This window comes from Phocoena phocoena, chromosome 14 (genome assembly GCF_963924675.1).
Source record: "Phocoena phocoena chromosome 14, mPhoPho1.1, whole genome shotgun sequence".
In the NCBI taxonomy this organism is placed as follows: domain Eukaryota; kingdom Metazoa; phylum Chordata; class Mammalia; order Artiodactyla; family Phocoenidae; genus Phocoena; species Phocoena phocoena.
In genome coordinates this window covers 1,859,539-1,877,342 of record NC_089232.1, presented here as the reverse complement: position 1 = coordinate 1,877,342, position 17,804 = coordinate 1,859,539, and the positions used below count along the sequence as shown (strand labels likewise).

Sequence of the window (17,804 nt, the reverse complement as noted above, 5' to 3'; positions counted from 1 at the left end):
GGGCCGGGGAGGATGACAAAGCCCCAGCACTGGCCGGGGCAGCCCTCCCACCTGCCCGGTACCCCGTTCTCCGAGGGCCCGACACCCCTGCTCCAGCCTCAGTCTGAGCTCCCAGCATCCACGGGCCCAGCTGACTCAGCTCCATCCCACCCTCCCCGCGCTGCCCACCAGCCCGCTTCTCCTCCAGGCCGTCCTGACTGTCTCCCTTCCCTCACCCACCCACGGAGGGTTCATCCCCTCCAGGCTGAAGAGTTTTAGAGAGAGTCACGGCGGGGGGGGGGGGCGGGGGCGCCAGGGCTGCACCCTGGGAATGAAGTGGGCGGAGGGAACACAGGACAAGACTTGTGCATCCAGGAAGAGGTGGCCAATTTGTCCACTGAAACCGATTTTCATCCAAGTGGTGAGCTTGGAACAGTGCCTGCATGAAAGCTTAACATGAAACCAGATATGCTATTTACACCAGGCAGGAAGAGCAAACTGTTTTCTTATAGGAAATATCCTTAAAAGAAATAAAACTGAAGCAGACACAGCCACCTGACACAGTCACTGGTGCAGGACGACTAAGAAAACCGCTTCAAACAGTGTGTGCTAAGAAGCCCTTGATTTAAGAAACGCAACGTTGGCTGCTTTCGTGCCCTGTTTTTCTCCGACGTGTAACAACCGAGTTTCAGATTCCACATGGGTGATCATGTTACTGAACGTTTAAAAAAACGATCTCACGGCCCCTGTTCCTTGCTTTGAGGACTCGGGGCACAAAGCTCTAGGCGGGAGCCAGGGTCCTCCTGGGTGTGCACCCCCAGGCTGTGGTGACAGCCGGGTGACCGAGCTGGCCGTGCGAGGGGGTGGGGGCTCAGCCCCGAGCCCCAAGCTGGGTGAACAGGGCAAGGGCGAGGTGTGGGCTTCTCTAAGGCCGGGGCCCCTTTAAAATCCTACCCAGGTGTCGCTCACCCACGTATTCGTGTGTTAGGTACCTTTTCTGGAGCACCTGTTCCAGGCCACGCCCTGCGCTGGGGACACAGCAGCCATGGGGCAGGGTCGGGAGGCCACGCACCTGAAGCCTGCATTTCTGAGTGAGAAGCGGCAGGAAGGCAGAACGAAGCGTGAATTCAGTAACAGACCTTTCCTTACCCCCCAGATGGAGCCTACAGTCACCAGTTATCCCATTCCACACTCTAACCTTCCTCTCTGTTAGGAGAGCCTAGGTACTTTTACTTAGAATTTTAATGAGCATTATTACCTGCTATCTATTCAAAGAATGTTTAAAGATGTGGAGATGGAATGAAACAGCATGCAATCCAACTATTAGGAACTGGAGCGTGAGATCAGGAGGACCGGAAGACCAGAGAGTCACAACACTGTCAACCCACTGTATGTCAATAAAAAAAAAGAAAGAAAGAAAGAAAAGAAATCAAACTTGCCTGTACATTAGAATGACTTGGGGAGATGTGCAAACTCCCAAAGCCCAGTCTGCATGCTAGGCCAATGAGAGCATCATTGCAGGCAGTGGGGCCCAGGTGTCAGTACTCTCTAAAAACAACACACGGTAGCGTCCACGAGCCAGGCTGCTCGGACGGCACTGACCCCTGTGCCTCCCTGTGTAAACTGGTGCTGACCTGTCAACTGTGTCCTTACTTCTTGGCGCCCCTCTGCCCCCAAGTGGCGATCATGTATTTCCTCCCAGTGACATCCTTATGCTGCTGGGGTCAGGATGGCTGTGTGAACATTCCTATCCCACAAAGTCAGGAGCAATGAAACTAGACCGAGCTCCTCCAGCTTCCGCAAGGTCACGTCCGTACCTGACCTTCTGACTCACCCAGTAACCAGGGCCCAGCTGTCACCTGACTGGCTCGCCCACTGGAGGGACAGAACCCTTTTAGGCTGAGTTACAGCAAAGCAGCCCCGCGGGGCGGGCACTCACCCTCGGGGCCCAGCTTACTGGGAACTCTCACAGTTTCACAGGAATGAGTTACCAGAAAACTATTTCAGATTACAGTCACGTGTGCGTCTCTTCCCGAGTTAAAAGGAACAACAAAATCACAGAAGCATCAAAGGGAGTTTGTATAATTCTCAGAATTCAAGAGATCCTGTGTGTAAAGCCACTGCCTTCGGAGAGTTACCTAAATGATCCACGTTCTTTTCATAAGAAAGTTAATGCTATTCTCTAAGGAAAATAATCACCGGTGGGCAGATTTTTTCTTTCTTTTTCAGCCAAGGTAAAACTTGCGGTGAGTTACTTCTTACTGTAAACTGTTTATTTTTTAAACAGCTTCAATTAAGAGTCCTCAAATTACAGCAGTCCTATCGAAGGCAGGATTTCTGGTTCCCATCCAATGAAATGTTACAGGCAGTGTCATTTCAGCACCGGATAGTAGCAAGAAAGATTAAAGCACAAATAACAGCCTTCTATTAGTGATGGAATCAGTTAAAAAAACAAGTAACAACGTTTGCTCCAGGTAAGAGTTAAAATTGATAGCTTGGTGACTGCAAATAACCATCGGCTGAGGGCAAGAAGAGAGTGAACGAACACATTTAGCCTGATGAATTTTCTCCATCCTCCTTCATCATTTAATGAAAACACCGAGATCAAAAAAAATTGCTCTCCGTTTCTACCTTCTTATTCTAGACTTGATAACAGGCTCACACAAGGCTAAGCACATCGTCCAAACACGTCCCAGGGGGAAAAAATATACACAAACTTTAATGAATGAATGTCTTCCTTTTTCTTTTTTAAAGCTCTTAAGACCCAACTGCTACTCCAGACACTTGGAAGTTTTCTACACACGCTCAAGGGAGAGGTCCCCGTGCCCGAGGCCAAGACAGAGATGGAGCCCAGACACAGCATGAGCAGGACCCAGGACCTTCCTCTGGAAACCGATTCAAGCGAGAGTGTCCACGACCTAATACCATTCTTCCCTCCCAGCCACTTCGCCTGGACTCAGTTCTGGAAGCTTCCCGATGTATTGGCAGTATGGGGACAAAAGCAAACAAACGACTGAATGGGACGAATCACAGGCTCCCCATCCCTAACGTCCCATGGTGCTTCCATGTGGTCCTAGGTTCCAGGCCCAACAAATGGCATTCCTACTTTGGAATCCTCTGAGATGGTCAGCAGGTGCTAGAAACCGTCTGACCGCCTGCTGGAGCCAAAAGAGGGCAGGCGTGGCCTCAGACTGTGTGCCACGAGTCTGCAGGAACTGAGAAATCCGCAGGGCTTGGGAAAGGAAGGTTTCAACACCCCTAGATCCTTCCTTCTACCAACATTCAGACCGTCTGGGAATTTTATTGGCAGGGGGACCAATGACACCGATGTGGACATGTGTCTGCATCGTCCCAGGTTGCAGAAATCAAACTGACAGAGGGCCTTAGAGGAAAGGCTTTCCCACAGGATCCGGGGTCGGGCTTCGGGAAGACTCCTGAAAAAAATCAATTAACTTTGTGTCTCCACACAACTAGGGCACCTACCGGGCACCGGTGGGGGACCATGGACACCTAAGGGGGCGGGAGGAACCACCAGTGACTGGCTTGCGGGATCTCAGTTCCCAGGCCAGAGGCTGGGCCCAAGCTCCTGTGGTGGGAGCTCCGAGTCCAAACCATTGGACTAACACAGAACCTCAGACCCCAGGGAACATCAATCGGAGTGAGGCCTGCCGGAGGATCTCATCTCAGCACCAAGACCCAGCTCTATCCAACTGCCTGCAAACTCCAGTGCTGGACGCCTCAGGCTGAACAACCACTAAGACAGGAACACAGCCCCACCCATCAAAAAATACGTCACAGACGAAGGAGCAAGGTAAAAACCTACCAGACCAATAAATGAAGACACAATAGGCAACCGACCTGAAAAAGAATTCAGAGCAATGACAGGAAAGACGACCCAAAATCTCAGAAACAATGCACAAAATACAAGAAACAATTAACAAGGACCTAGAAGAACTAAAGAGCAAACTAACAGTGATGAACAGCACAATCACTGAAATTAAAAATACTCTAGGGCTTCCCTGTTGGCGCAGTGGTCGAGAGTCTGCCTGCCGATGCAGGGGATGGGGGTTCACACCCAGATCTGGGAGGATCCCACACGCCACGGAGCAGCTGGGCCCGTGAGCCATGGCCACTGAGCCCACGCGTCCGGAGCCTGTGCTCCATAGCGGGAGGGGCCGCAACAGCGAGAGGCCCACGTACCGGAAAAAAAAAAAATACTCTAGAAGAAATCAATAGCAGAATAACTGAGGCAGAAGAACGGATAAGTGAGCTGGAAGATAAAATAGTGGAAATAACTACCATAGAGCAGAATAAAGACAAAAGAATGAAAAGAATTGAGGACAGTCTCAGAGACCTCTAGGACAATATTAAACGCACCAACATCCAAATTACAGGGGTCCCAGAAGAAGAGAAAAGGAAAGGGTCTGAGAAAATATCTGAAGAGATTATAGTTGAAAACTTCCCTAACATGGGAAAGGAAATAGCCAATCAAGTCCAGGAAGCGCAGAGAGTCCATACAGGATAAACCCAAAGAGAAACACGCCAAGACACATAGTAATCAAACTATCAACAGTTAAACACAAAGAAAAGTTATTAAAAGCAGCAAGGGAAAAGCAACAAATAACATACAAGGGAATCTCCATAAGGTTAACAGCTGATCTTTCAACAAACTCTGCAAGCCAGAAGGGAGTGGCAGGACACAAAGTGATGAAAGGGAAAAACCTACAACCAAGATTACTCTACCCAGCAAGGATGCCATTCAGATTTGCAGGAGAAACTAAAACCTTTACAGACAAGGAAAAGTTAAGAGACTTCAGCACCACCAAACCAGCTTTACAACAAATGCTAAAGGAACTTCTCTACACAGGAAACAAAAAAGTAAAAGACCTACAAAAACAAAACAAAAACAAGAAAATGGGAATAGGAACATACATATCAATAATTACCTTTAATGTAAATGGATTAAATGCTCCAACCAAAAGACACAGACTGGCTAAATGGATACAAAAATAAGACCCCTATATATGCTGTTTACAAGAGACCCACTGCAGACCTAGGGACACATACAGACGGAAGTGAGGGGATGGAAAAAGATATTCCATGCAAATGGAAATCAAAAGAAAGCTGGAGTAGCAATACTCATATCAGACAAAATAGACTTTAAAATAAAGACTATTACAAGAGACAAAGAAGGACACTACATAATGTTCAAGGAATCAATCCAAGAAGATATAACAATTGTAAATATTTATGCACCCAACACAGGAGTACCTCAATACATAAGGCAAATGTTAACAGCCATAAAAGGGGAAATCAACACTAACACAATCATAGTAGGGGACTTTAACACCCCACTTTCACCAATGGACAGATCATCCAAAATGACAATAAATAAGGAAACACAAGCTTCAATTAATTGATATTTATAGGACATTCCATCCAAAAACAACAGAATACACTTTCTTCTCAAGTGCTCATGAAACATTCCCCAGGACAAACCATATCTTGGGTCACAAATCAAGCCTTGGTAAATTTAAGAAAACTGAAATCCTATCAAGTATCTTTTCTGACCACAATGCTATGAGACTAGATGTCAATTACAGGAAAAAGAACTGTAAACAATACAAACACATGGAGGCTAAACATTACGCTACTAAATAACCAAGCAATCACTGAGGAGGAAATCAAAAAAATACCTAGAGACAAATGACAATGAAAACATGACGATGCAAAACCTACGGGATGCAGCAAAAGCAGTTCTAAGAGGGAAGTTTATAGCAAACGATCCTACCGCAAGAAATAAGAAAAATCTCAAATAAACAACCTAACCTTACACCTAAAGCAGTTAAGAGAAAGAAAAACAAAAAAACCCCAAAAAATTAGCAGAAGGAAAGAAATCATAAAGATCAGATCAGAAATAAATGAAAAAGAAATGAGGGAAACAATAGCAAAGATCAATAAAAACTAAAAGCTGGTTCTCTGAGAAGATAAACAAAATTGATAAACCATTAGCCAGACTCATCAAGAAAAAAAAGGGAGAAGACTCAAATCAATAGAATTAGGAATGAAAAAGGAGAAGTAACAACCGACACTGCAGAAATACAAAGGATCATGAAAGATTACTACAAGCAACTATATGCCAATAAAATGGACAACCTGGAAGAAATGGACAAATTCTTAGAAAAGCACAACCTCCTGAGACAGAACCAGGAAGAAATACAAAATATAAACAGACCAATCACAGCACTGAAACAGAAACTGTGATTAAAAATCTGCCAACAAACAAAAGTCCAGGACCAGATGGCTTCACAGGCGAATTCTATCAAACATTTAGAGAAGAGCTAACGCCTATCCTTCTCAAACTCTTCCAAAATATAGCAGAGGGAGGAACACTTCCAAACTCATTCTACGAGGCCACCATCACCCTGATACCAAAACCAGACAAGGATGTGACAAAGAAGGAAAACTACAGGCCAATATCACTGATGAACATAGATGCAAAAATCCTCAACAAAACACTAGCAAACAGAATCTAACAGCACATTAAAAGGATCATACACCATGATCAAGTGGGGTTTATCCCAGGAATGCAAGGATTCTTTAATATACGCAAATCAATGTGTTACACCATATTAACAAATTGAAGGATAAAAACCATATGATCATCTCAACAGATGCAGAAAAAGCTTGACAAAATTCAACACTCATTTATGATAAAAACTCTCCAGAACGTGCGCATGGAGGGAACTTACCTCAACATAATAAAGGCCATATATGACAAACCCACAGCCAACATCATCCTCAATGGTGAAAAACTGAAACCATTTCCTCTAAGATCAGGAACAATGCAAGGCTGTCCACTCTCACCACGCTTATTCAACATAGTTTTGGAAGTTTTAGCCACAGCAATCAGAAGAAAAGGAAATAAAAGGAATACAAATCGGAAAAGAAGTAAAACTGTCACTGTTTGCAGATGACATCATACTATACACAGAGAATCCTAAAGATGCTACCAGAAAAGTACTAGAGCTAATCAATGAATTTGGTAAAGTAGCAGGAAACAAAATTAATGCACAGAAATCTCTTGCATTCCTATACACTAATGATGAAAAATCTGAAAGAGAAATGAAGGAAACACTCATTTACCACTGCAACAAAAATAAAATATCTAGGAATAAACCTATCTAAGGAGAAAAAAGATCTGTATGCAGAAAACTGTAAGACACTGATGAAAGAAATGAAAGATGATACAAACAGATAGAGAGATATACCATGTTCTTGGATTGTAAGAATCAACTGTGAAAATGACTCTACTACCCAAAGCAGTCTACAGATTCAATGCAATCCCTATCAAACTACCACTGGCATTTTTCACAGAACTAGAACAAAAAATTTCACAATTTGTATGGAAACACAAAAGACCCCGAATAGCCAAAGCAATCCTGAGAAAGAAAAATGGAGCTGGAGGAATCAGTCTCCCAGAATTCAGACTATACTACCAAGCTACAGTAATCAAGACAGTATGGTACTGGCACAAAAACAGAAATACAGATCAATGGAACAGGACAGAAAGGCCAGCGATAAACTCATGCACATATGGTCACCTTATCTTTGATAAAGGAGGCAAGAGTATATAACAGAGAAAAGACAGCCACTTCAACAAATGGTGCTGGGAAAACTGGACAGCTACATGCAAAAGAATGAAATTAGAACACTTCCTAACACCATACACAAAAATAAACTCAAAATGGATTAAAGACCTAAATGTAAGGCCAGACACTATAAAACTCTTAGAGGAAAACATAGGCAGAACACTCTATGACATAAGTAACAGCAAGATCTTTTTTGATCCACCTCCTAGAGTAATGTAAATAAAAACAACAATAAATAAATGGGACCTAATGAAACTTAAAAGCTTTTGCACAGGGGCTTCCCTGATGGAGCAGTGATTGAGAGTCTGCCTGCCAATGCAGGGGACATGAGTTCATGCCCCGGTCTGGGAAGATCCCACATGCCGCGGAGCGGCTAGGCCCGTGAGCCATGGCTGCTGAGCCTGCGTGTCTGGAGCCTGTGCTCTGCAACAGGAGAGGCCACGACAGTGAGAGGCCCGTGTACTGCAAAAAAAAAAAAAAAAAAAAAAGCAACAACAAAAAACAACCCAATCCAAAAATGGGCAGAAGACCTAAATAGACATTTCTCCAAAGACATACAGATGGCCAACAAACACATGAAAGGATGCCCAACATCACTAATCATTAGAGAAATGCAAATCAAAAGTACAGTATGGTATCACCTCACACCTGTCAGAATGGCCATCATCAAAAAATCTACAAACAATAAATGCGGGAGAGACTGTGGAGAAAAGGGAACCCTCCTGCACTGTTGATAAGAATGTAAATTGATACAGCCACTATAGAGAACAGTATGGAGGTTCCTTAAAAAACTAAAAATAGAACTACCATGTGACCCAGCAATCCCAATACTGAGCACATACCCTGAGAAAACCATCAAAGAGTCACATACCACAATGCTCACTGCAGCACTATTTACAATAGCCAAGACATGCAAGCAACCTAACTGTCCATCAACAGATGAATGGATAAAGAAGATGTGGCACATATATACGATGGAATATTATTCAGCCATAAAAAGAAACAAAATTGAGTTATTTGTAGTGAGGTGGATGGACCTAGAGTCTGTCATACAGAGTGAAGTAAGTCAGAAAGAGAAAAACAAATACCGTACACTAACACATATATATGGAATCTAAAAAAAAAAAAAAAGGTTCTGATGAACCTAGGGGCAGGACAGGAATAAAGGACAAAGGCAAGGGGAAGGGTAAGCTGGGACGAAGTGAGAGAGTGGCATGGACATATATATACTACCAAATGTGAAATAGATAGCTAGTGGGAAGCAGCCGCATAGCACAGGGAGGTCAGCTCAGTGCTTTGCGACCACCTAGAAGGGTGGGATAGGGAGGGTGGCAGGGAGATGCAAGAGGGAGGAGATATGGGGATATACGTATGCATGTAGCTAATTCACTCTGTTATACAGCAAAAACACAACATTGTAAAGCAATTATACTCCAATAAAGATGTTAAAAAAATCATTTAAATAATTTTTTTTTCTGGAGAGAGCCCATAGCTTTCATCAGAAATACTTTTTAATGAGCAGAGGAAAAAAAGATTTAAAAACACTGCATCCGAATTTTAGAGTAAAAATTGACGTTCTCGTGGAGAAGTCCCTGTCTTGAAAGTGCCTTGTATCTTTGAAATTACAGAGTTAATTACTCAGCTGAGATGAACTGACATTAGATATTGACCTTCTAAGGTCAGTAAGATATAAGTATTTTCTTAGACAAAAGAAAAAGTACACATACCTTTTTTCCAAATCTCTGATTTTCTCTCGTAGTGGTTCAACAATCTAAAACGAAAATAACCAGTATCAGTTTTCAAGCAGAAACCCAGTCCTCCGCCACGTTCACCCACTCTGATGTTCCAGAGGGACAGAACGTGATGTGAAACAGATTTTAATTCCTTCTACGATTCACCTCCAACTTGAGGTTAAGTAAGACCCCGTGACTCACAATCCTAGAATCGAGATACTGAACTGCGTGTTGGAATCTCTCGCTCCAGAGATGCCTAAGCCCTCGGGAAATTCACCTTTTTCCTTCCCGACCTCATGGGCAAAGTCAAAGGTGGTTCAGCCTCGTGAAAACAGGTGATCACCACCCCCACTTCTCTTCAGGTGAGAGAGAGGACCCCCGGGGGCTGCCCCCAGTGTGTCGCCTGCTATCAGCACAGTGCCTGCGTCGCAGGCCGTGTGTCCACTGCATTCGCGGGCCAGGGCCGGGGCTGCACAGCACGACCGGTATATGCTTCCAAACCACAGCGAGCAGCTCCCAGCGCTCCCACAGCCCATATTACAACAGTCAGTCTGCACCGACACTGGACTAAAACACGAGCAATTATTTTGACCAGAAGGTGTGAAGTGGGCTAGAGCTGCCGGCTTTCGGTGAGGCAGGCCGCAGCCTCCCCTCCGCTCGTGTGCCCGCCCTGCTCTGTGTGTCCCCGGGTCCTCGCAGAGTCGGGCCATGTTTCCTGGCGGCCCCTGCCCCCACCCCTGGTGAAGGTCCTCACTGCCGTTCCTCTAAGGAAGCCTGGAAAGGCTCCCCTGAAAAGTCACATAAGAGCTTAAATCCTTCTCGCCTGGAGGGCAGAATTTAACACACTGCACCTTTACAAATGGACAAATGCTGACACAGAGGTGCGGCCACAGCCTAACAAAGTCCTTCTTAAACGAGGGAATGATTTCCTGCGAGATGGTTTCAGAATCACAGGTCGGCATCAAGCGGCCACGATAAAGATACCAGCGCAAGCAAAGGGACTGAAGCGGACAAATTAGCAGGAAAAGGAGGGGCAAAGTTTGGAAAAGAGACTAACCTCTTCAATCCTGCTTTCAATCTTGAGTTCACCATTTTCCTGGATGGACCTGTTGAGTAGAAAACTACAAAACTGAGACCAACGGAAAGACTTTGTGACTCCCAGGTGTGTTTCTGAACAAATCACTGCAACACAGGCCAAGAACCCATCCCGGGCACCAACCCCCCAGGATGGCGGGGGAGGAGGGGGCTGGGGGTAGCCCCTCAGCGCCGTACCCCAGGCTCACCACCACCTTACGGGGCGCTTCTGTTAAACTAAGACCATCTCACTTTCACATTCCACCCAACACGGGACTGTAAATTAGAGGCTGGAAGCGTGTCTATAGGGAGTACAAGTTTCTCTGCTGGGCTTTCCTGGGATTTAATGCAAAATGGAGTTTTTCCAAGTGCAAAGACAGAGCTCCTTTAATGGGGCCTGAGCAGCCCTCCAGCCACACACAGGGGCCTCTGTCAGGAGACACACACCAGCCCCGGTGGGAGGAATTGGGTCAACACGGCCCCAGCCGCCCTGCAAACCCCACTGGACGTGAAGAGCCCGGTGGGGGCAGAGCGACCCTCCCCAGCTGCCCGCAGCTGTGCTGACTTCCCAAACCTGCTGCCACCGCAGTGCGACTGCTGCTCTTTGACGGTCACACCAAGAAATACAAAGTGGAGGGGATTTTTCTTTAAATGTAAAACTATACTCACGGCACCAAATTTGTTTTTACAATGAATGCTTATGACTTTCGCTGATTTTTTTTTTTTTTTTTTTAAGAATACTGACGCAAGGATTTGACTCTTACAAGTGTCCCTCATGCTCTGCTGGGCAACACAAATAATGCTCGCTCAGGCCAGAAGGTCCCCGGGCCCTCCCTCCCCTGGGACGAACAGTGGGCTCAAGCATCCACTGGTCTGCTCCTGGGGGTGAGGGCAGCCTCGGTTTCCCTAAGAGGCTTTGGAAAGGTGCCCCTGAGTGCTTTGCTCAAGCCGCCCAGAAATGCCATTTACATTTCAGGAGCCTGAAAGCTCAGGTCCACCCTCTTCTGTCTACAAGGCCAGGAAGGCCTGAGGCGGGCACCACCAAGGAGCCGCCACGGCTGCCTCGAGATTCACCGTCACATCTGAGCTGGACTTGGGTCAGCGTGATAACCAGCTGCGTCCTCCAGAACACCCCAGGAGAGAAGACGAGCTGGAAGTGTGAACACCAAGGAGCTCAGTTCCGCTTTCACATCGTCCTCAATCAGCCCATGACGTCATGGTGTATATGTAACAATGAAATGTATCCTTTCAACCCAAACATAACAGCCGAGTTATTAAAAACAATTACCTCATATTAACCAAGTTGCCCCAAATAGCTGTAAGAGAAAGAGAAAGGAGCAGTCAATATTTAAGTTCACAACATTCAAGGACTCCAACTAATACAATATTAATTTTTAACCAATATCTTAAAGTTGCCTATGAAAACTATAGCTCACGAAGACAATAAAATGCACACTTTCAAAATACTAAGTCCTGGGACTTCCCTGGCGGTCCAGCGGTTAGGACTCCGTGCTTCCACTGCAGGGGGTGCAGGTTCGATCCCTGGTCGGGGCACTAAGACCCTGCATGCTGCACGGTGTGGCCGAGAATACATACATACGTACCCACATAAATAAAATAATAAGTGCGACTAAACATAAGCGAAAAGATGACCCTATATACCCCTGACTCTGGCATAACCTCCTGGGGCCTGGAGTGCCACGGTGCAGTGCTTTGATACGCAGTACGTCCCCAGCCTTTGAGGAAGAGCCGGTCACGGGCATCAAAGACCTGCAAGAATCCAAGAGATCCCAGGGCTCAGTCCGGCCCCTCCCCTCCAACGTCGACGAGACCGAGACTCAGAAGTAGAGGACGGCCTGACCCTGTGGCCGTCCTCTCTCTCAGCCCTCACCCAGCTCCCCTACATCACAGCCTCGTCTGCTGGGCCACCTCCCTGACGGCAGACAGCTGAATAACCGCGTCTAAACCAGTCCAGCTGCCGCAGTGGATTTTACCAGGGGTGACTTTACAGACACACTAGACCACGACACGCACTTGAAGTTACTGACCAGAGGGTACCTCACAGAGAGACGCCCACAGAGAACGCTGTCGCTAAGGCTCTGTCCACATGCCGACACGGCCCCCACGTGACCACTCCCCCAGTGACGCGCACCTCCCGAGGCCAGGAGCGCTCAGGTGCTGCCAGATGCTGGGGAAAGCAGGGAGCAAACACACACACACCCTGGAGTCTGGGGCTGGCAATCCTGTGAGCTTGGGAAGGCCCTGAGGTGAGGGGCGACACTAGGCATGTTCTCACTGCATCTGCCGATACCCAGCAGGGGGGCTAATAAACGTTCACTGCAGAGTTCTCAGTGTCCAAAATCATGCTCCTTGCAGGAGATCCCCATTGTGAACAAGGGGCATGATGAAACCACAAAAGCAGAGCCCTCTTCGAATACAAGAAACTATGATCGAAAAGATAAGCGATAAATAAGTAGAAAGTGGCAAAAGTAAGCAAGAAATGGGGGAAATTAAAATGAAGCTGCACTACATGCATCACTCATAAAACAAAGGATGTTTATGCCTTTGGGCCATGTGATCCTACTTTTGAGGATTATCCTCAGGAAATAAGTATACACACAAAAAAGCGGCCTTCCCAAGTCACAGCCTTATTTATAATTAAGAAAGAGTAAACCAAAATACATTACAGTTGGGGAACTATTATATAAATTATGATATAGCCATTCACGTGACGAAATCATAAAGTCATTAAATATGACTAACAATTATCAAAAAAGATAAGCGATAACAGGTGCTGGTGAGGGTGCGGAGAAAAGGGAACCCTGGTTCACTCACTGTTGGTGGGAATGTAAACTGGTGCAGCCGCTACGGAAAACGGTGCAGAGGTTCCTCAAAAAATTAAAAACAGAACCACCACCCGATCCAGCAATTCCACTCCAGGTTATTTATCCAAAGGCAATGAGAACACTAATTCCGAAGGATACATGTACCTCTATGTTCCCTGCGGCACTATTCACAACAGCCAGGATACGCACGTCAGGTGAGTATCCACTGACGGATGAATGGGTAAAGAAGATATGGTGTATATACACAATGGAATATGATTCAGCCACAAAAAGATGGAGACCCTGCCATGTGCGGCAACACTGCTGGATCCTCAAGGCATTACACCAAGTGAAATGTCAGAGAAAGACAAATACCGTAGGATCTCACTTACATGTAGAATCTAAAAACAAACAACAAAAACCCAAGCTCACAGGTACAAAGAACAGATCAGCGGTTGCCAGACGTGGGAGATGGGAGGTGAGGGATGGGTGGTGTGAAATGGGGTTAAAATAAGTCCTGGGGATGTTGTGTACAGCATGTGTCTGTAGTTAACAACACTGTCCTAAGTATTTGAAGGAAGCTGCTAAGACAGTGAGTCTTCCAGGATCTCATCACACGCACACAAATCTGTAACTGTGGGGTTTCCCTGGTGGCGCAGTGGTTGAGAGCCCACCTGCCGATGCAGGGGACACGGGTTCGTGCCCCGGTCCGGGAAGATCCCACATGCCGCGAAGCGGCTGCGCCCGTGAGCCATGGCCGCCGAGCCTGCGCATCCGGAGCCTGTGCTCCGCAACGGGAGAAGCCACAACAGTGAGAGGCCCACGTACCGCAAAAAAAAAAAAAAAAAATCTGTAACTGTGTGGTGACGGATGTTAAGTAAACTTATGGTGATCATTTCCCAACACACACGCACATTGAATCATCACATGTACACCTGAAACTAATAAAACGTTATATATCAATTACATCTCAATAAAAATATGGCAACGAAACCATGCTGCAACCTGATAATGCAGGTGTGACGGCCCCAGACAAGAAAATATATCTGCTACTGAAAATTACACAGAAAAAAAGAAGACTGTCTGAAGACGCCAAAATACTGAGTTCAGGTGCTGACGTGACTATTTTCTCCTTGTATCTATGTGCTTACCTTGCTTTGTAAAAAGGAGGGAAAAGGTTCTTGAGCCCCTGCTAAGCTGCATGCCCCCTGTCCCCGGTCTCTATCTAGGTCACTGCTCACCTGGGATGCCAGGTGCCCGTGAACCAGGAGGTGCAGACCCTGCGACACTTGTCCTCACTGTGGACCTGAAATGAGTACCTTGTCTCATTCTGGCTTTAGGATTAGCTCCTCATCAAAACAGCCCGGAAGCGTCCCCTTCTCTCTGTGCCAGGGAACTAACTGCGCCTGAGATGACCCGGGCCCTAAGGTGCCTTCCGAGTGGTGACAGCCTTTTGACCCTCTTCCCAAATCATCCCACGGTTATTAGTTTATTCCGTTTTCTCCTTCTCAACCTCTTCCTGAATCTCTTTAAAATGTCTATTTTGGAGACATTTCTCGGTCCTCCTGCGGTCACCTAGACCACCTGAGAGCAGGTAAGGCTGCCCTCCCTTCCGGGAAGTAGACACACGGTCTCCCGAGTCATCCCCCCGGCCCCAGCAGGGCTCTGCTTCATCGTCTCCCTCGGGAAGCGCGGGCGGCCCGGGATCTGCCGGGGAAGACGCGCACCTCAGGAGCTTCGCCGCCCTTTACAGACGGATAATGCGGACCGTGGGCGGGAAACGCCCCTTCGCGGCACCCGGACACGCGCCCTCCTCCCCAGCTGCTCTTCCCCGCCCACCCCAGGGCTTCGTGACCCACCCCCCCACCATCGGACCCCCTTGCAGCCCCTGCTCCCACAGGACTCCGCACCTCCTCACCCCTTCAGCTGCCTTTACAGGGGTCTCCGGGCACCTCGCCGGGGCACTCCATTCTCGGGACGGCGCCCCGCCCCTGCAGGGTATGCTGCGGCCCCCCGTGTGGCCATGGTGACCACGGCACACCTCTCTTTAACTGGCGGCTTAGGGTGGGTCCCCCTGCAAGAGCAGGAGTGTCCTTATTCACACCCAAAACACCAAGCACGGGCAGGCCAGGCACCGAAACCAGCCAAACAGCGGTCAGGGAACGTTCTTCCTTTCTCACAAACATCACTTGCTTGGTCCTTTTTATCTTCAGAAGCAGAGCCACCTTCTGGGCTCAGCGGGAGATGGATGCCCTGGGAGGAGAAGGGCAACAGAGGTCCCTGGGGAGGGAAGACGAGGCTGCAGGTCAGGGTGGGCCTCAGGGGCTGTGTTCCTGACAAGCTCCCCCGAGGATTCTGCCCATGAGCTGAATGCGGGCACCACTGCTTCCCCTCAGGTAGCTGGGCCCTGGTTAGCAGGTGACCAGCAACACTTGGTGTGGCGAAGGCAGCAGGGTTTCAGCACCAGAGGAAGCAGGGGTGTGAGGGGCAGACGGGCAGGGGGGAAGCGAGCTGAAAGCAGAGGACAGGGTGTCAGGATGGGCCGGGAGGTCAGGGCGGGTGTGACACAGGTTTGTCACAGGCTAAGAGCTGGGGGGCGGCTGTGGGAGGGATAACGGCTGGGACAAACGCACTCTCGCCTCCCTCTCCATCCCACAGTGACGGGGAGAGGTGTCTAATGGCGGGCAGGAACAGACCCTGAACAGACCCGGCCTGGGTCTCAGGACAAGGAGGCGCAGGGACTCGGTGGCGCTGGAGTGACCCCAGGGCCCTTGCAGGGGCCTTCCGGGCTCACCGTTTCCAAGCCCAAGGTCACTCCCACGTCACAGCTGAAGACCAGAGCCAAGAGGAGCACCTGTGCCTTGTCAGGTCGCCCCACAGCCGTGTGACAGGGCCACGCGGGGGCCTCCTTCCCAGGCCTGCACAGCCCGTCTAGGGCCCGGCCTCATCCCCACCCACTCCCACGGAGACAGGCGCCTTGTTTTCCCCAAACGGCTGCTGAGCTCATTCCCCCCAGACGCCCGTGGGACACGTGATCAGACCCAAACTGAGCACGGAGACCTCGTGAAATCCTCAAGGCCACGCAGCCCACTGACCGAGAAGGAGGCTCCACCTGCACAGGTAAGAACCGCTTCCTCCAGAGGCGGATTCACAATGGAGACCCGGAGCGCCCAGGCTCCTGGGCTCACCCGAACCACACACCGTCTGTGGAGAAAGCTCCAGGACGCCGCAGTGCGGGCGCCTTCCCCCGGCCGCCCCTGCTCCTCTCGGGTCCCGAGACAGGGCTCAGCAGAGGCCAGGCCCAGCCCATCTGCTGCACTCCGCAGCGTCAGCGAGATGTTCAGAGAGCGAGACCCTCCCTCGTGCCACAGGTGACACATCCCATCAGAGGAGGGGTCCTGGCCCTGCCCGCAGTCTGGGCAGCCGGTCAGAACCAGCGTGCACGTGGGCCTCAGTTGCTGAAACACCGGATCCTGCAGCCCAGGGCCAGCCGGCAGGACCGCGACCACCCGAGGGCAGACAGGTCACCCACGGGGGCTCCAACAACCACGCCGGCTGAGCTGTCCTCAGGGGCAGACTTGCCAGCCGAGTCTCCGGGAAGGGGACCCTCCAGCCCCGCTGTGTGAGTCCCAACCGTCAGGCTAGATGCCACCAGAGAACAGACTCTGCTTTTCAAATTCCCAGCCCACAGACCCATGAGGGTGGTGAAACAGCCGCTGCTCTGTGCCAGCAAGTCCTGAAGGGGTCGGTCACGCAGCGAAACAACCAGAACCAGAGCACAGGCAGGTGCTTTAATCTCCCATCGACCCAGGATCCGGGCAAAGTTCCTCCCGCCTGGGCAGAAAGGGTGGCTGAGGTCCCAGGGGCCCCCATCCCTACCACGCAGGCTGCCTGCCTTGTGTGATCACGGCATCAAACGCGCCCAGGAAAGAGGAGCCCTGCTCACCTCCCACGAACCCTCACAACTCCGGCCCCCGAGGAACAGATATAGACCCTGCGGTGGCTCAGCTGAAGGCCTTCAAAGCAGACAAGGACACGCATCCTAAACCGATCAGAGGGTTCACATCACAAGATACTATTCTGTCTAAAATTCTCTAGATAAGGCAGGGGGCTGTCAGAGGAGGGAGCTTCCCCGCCTCCAGGTCTCCCTAAAATCAGGTGGCTAAGGCAGCATCACACACGAAGGGCAGCAGCCACGGAATGGGGAGCCCTCCTGCCCCCCGACCCGAGGGGAGCTGGCCTGGAACCCTGCCCCACGGCCCCCCGACCCGAGGAGAGCTGGCCCGGAACCCTGCCCCACCGGCCGGACCTGCGTTCATGCCAGCGTTACACAGAATGGAAGCTGCCCAGATGAGGCGGTCTGGGGAGCCCTGGCAGGCTGGCGACTGGCGTCCTTCCCAGGCCACGCGCAAAGGCCCTGCGCCAGCCCTGCTTCCCCCCCGAGACACCTCCTCCAGGACGGCCTCCAGGACGAGCCCCAGCACAAGCCCTCCAGCTCCCCACCCCACAGCCTCCAGAGTCCCAGGTGGCGGGTCCCAAAA

General features: G+C 49.3%; 1 protein-coding gene across 4 annotated transcripts in view; it reads right to left on the bottom strand.

Annotated features, from left to right (window-relative positions):
• UXS1 (UDP-glucuronate decarboxylase 1) overlaps nt 1-17,804 on the bottom strand; it is a 75,635-nt gene that overhangs the window by 47,269 nt on the left and 10,562 nt on the right. For 2 of the 4 annotated variants that reach the window (XM_065891758.1, XM_065891760.1), the window contains exons 2-4: nt 11,727-11,754; nt 10,422-10,470; nt 9,359-9,402 (exon numbers count right to left, since the gene is read on the bottom strand). In XM_065891758.1, the coding sequence (XP_065747830.1) occupies nt 9,359-9,402; nt 10,422-10,470; nt 11,727-11,754 (121 nt within the window). Of the gene's footprint in view, nt 1-9,358; nt 9,403-10,421; nt 10,486-11,726; nt 11,755-17,804 lie in introns of all 4 variants that reach the window. The other 2 variants (XM_065891757.1, XM_065891759.1) reach the window with 1 other exon arrangement.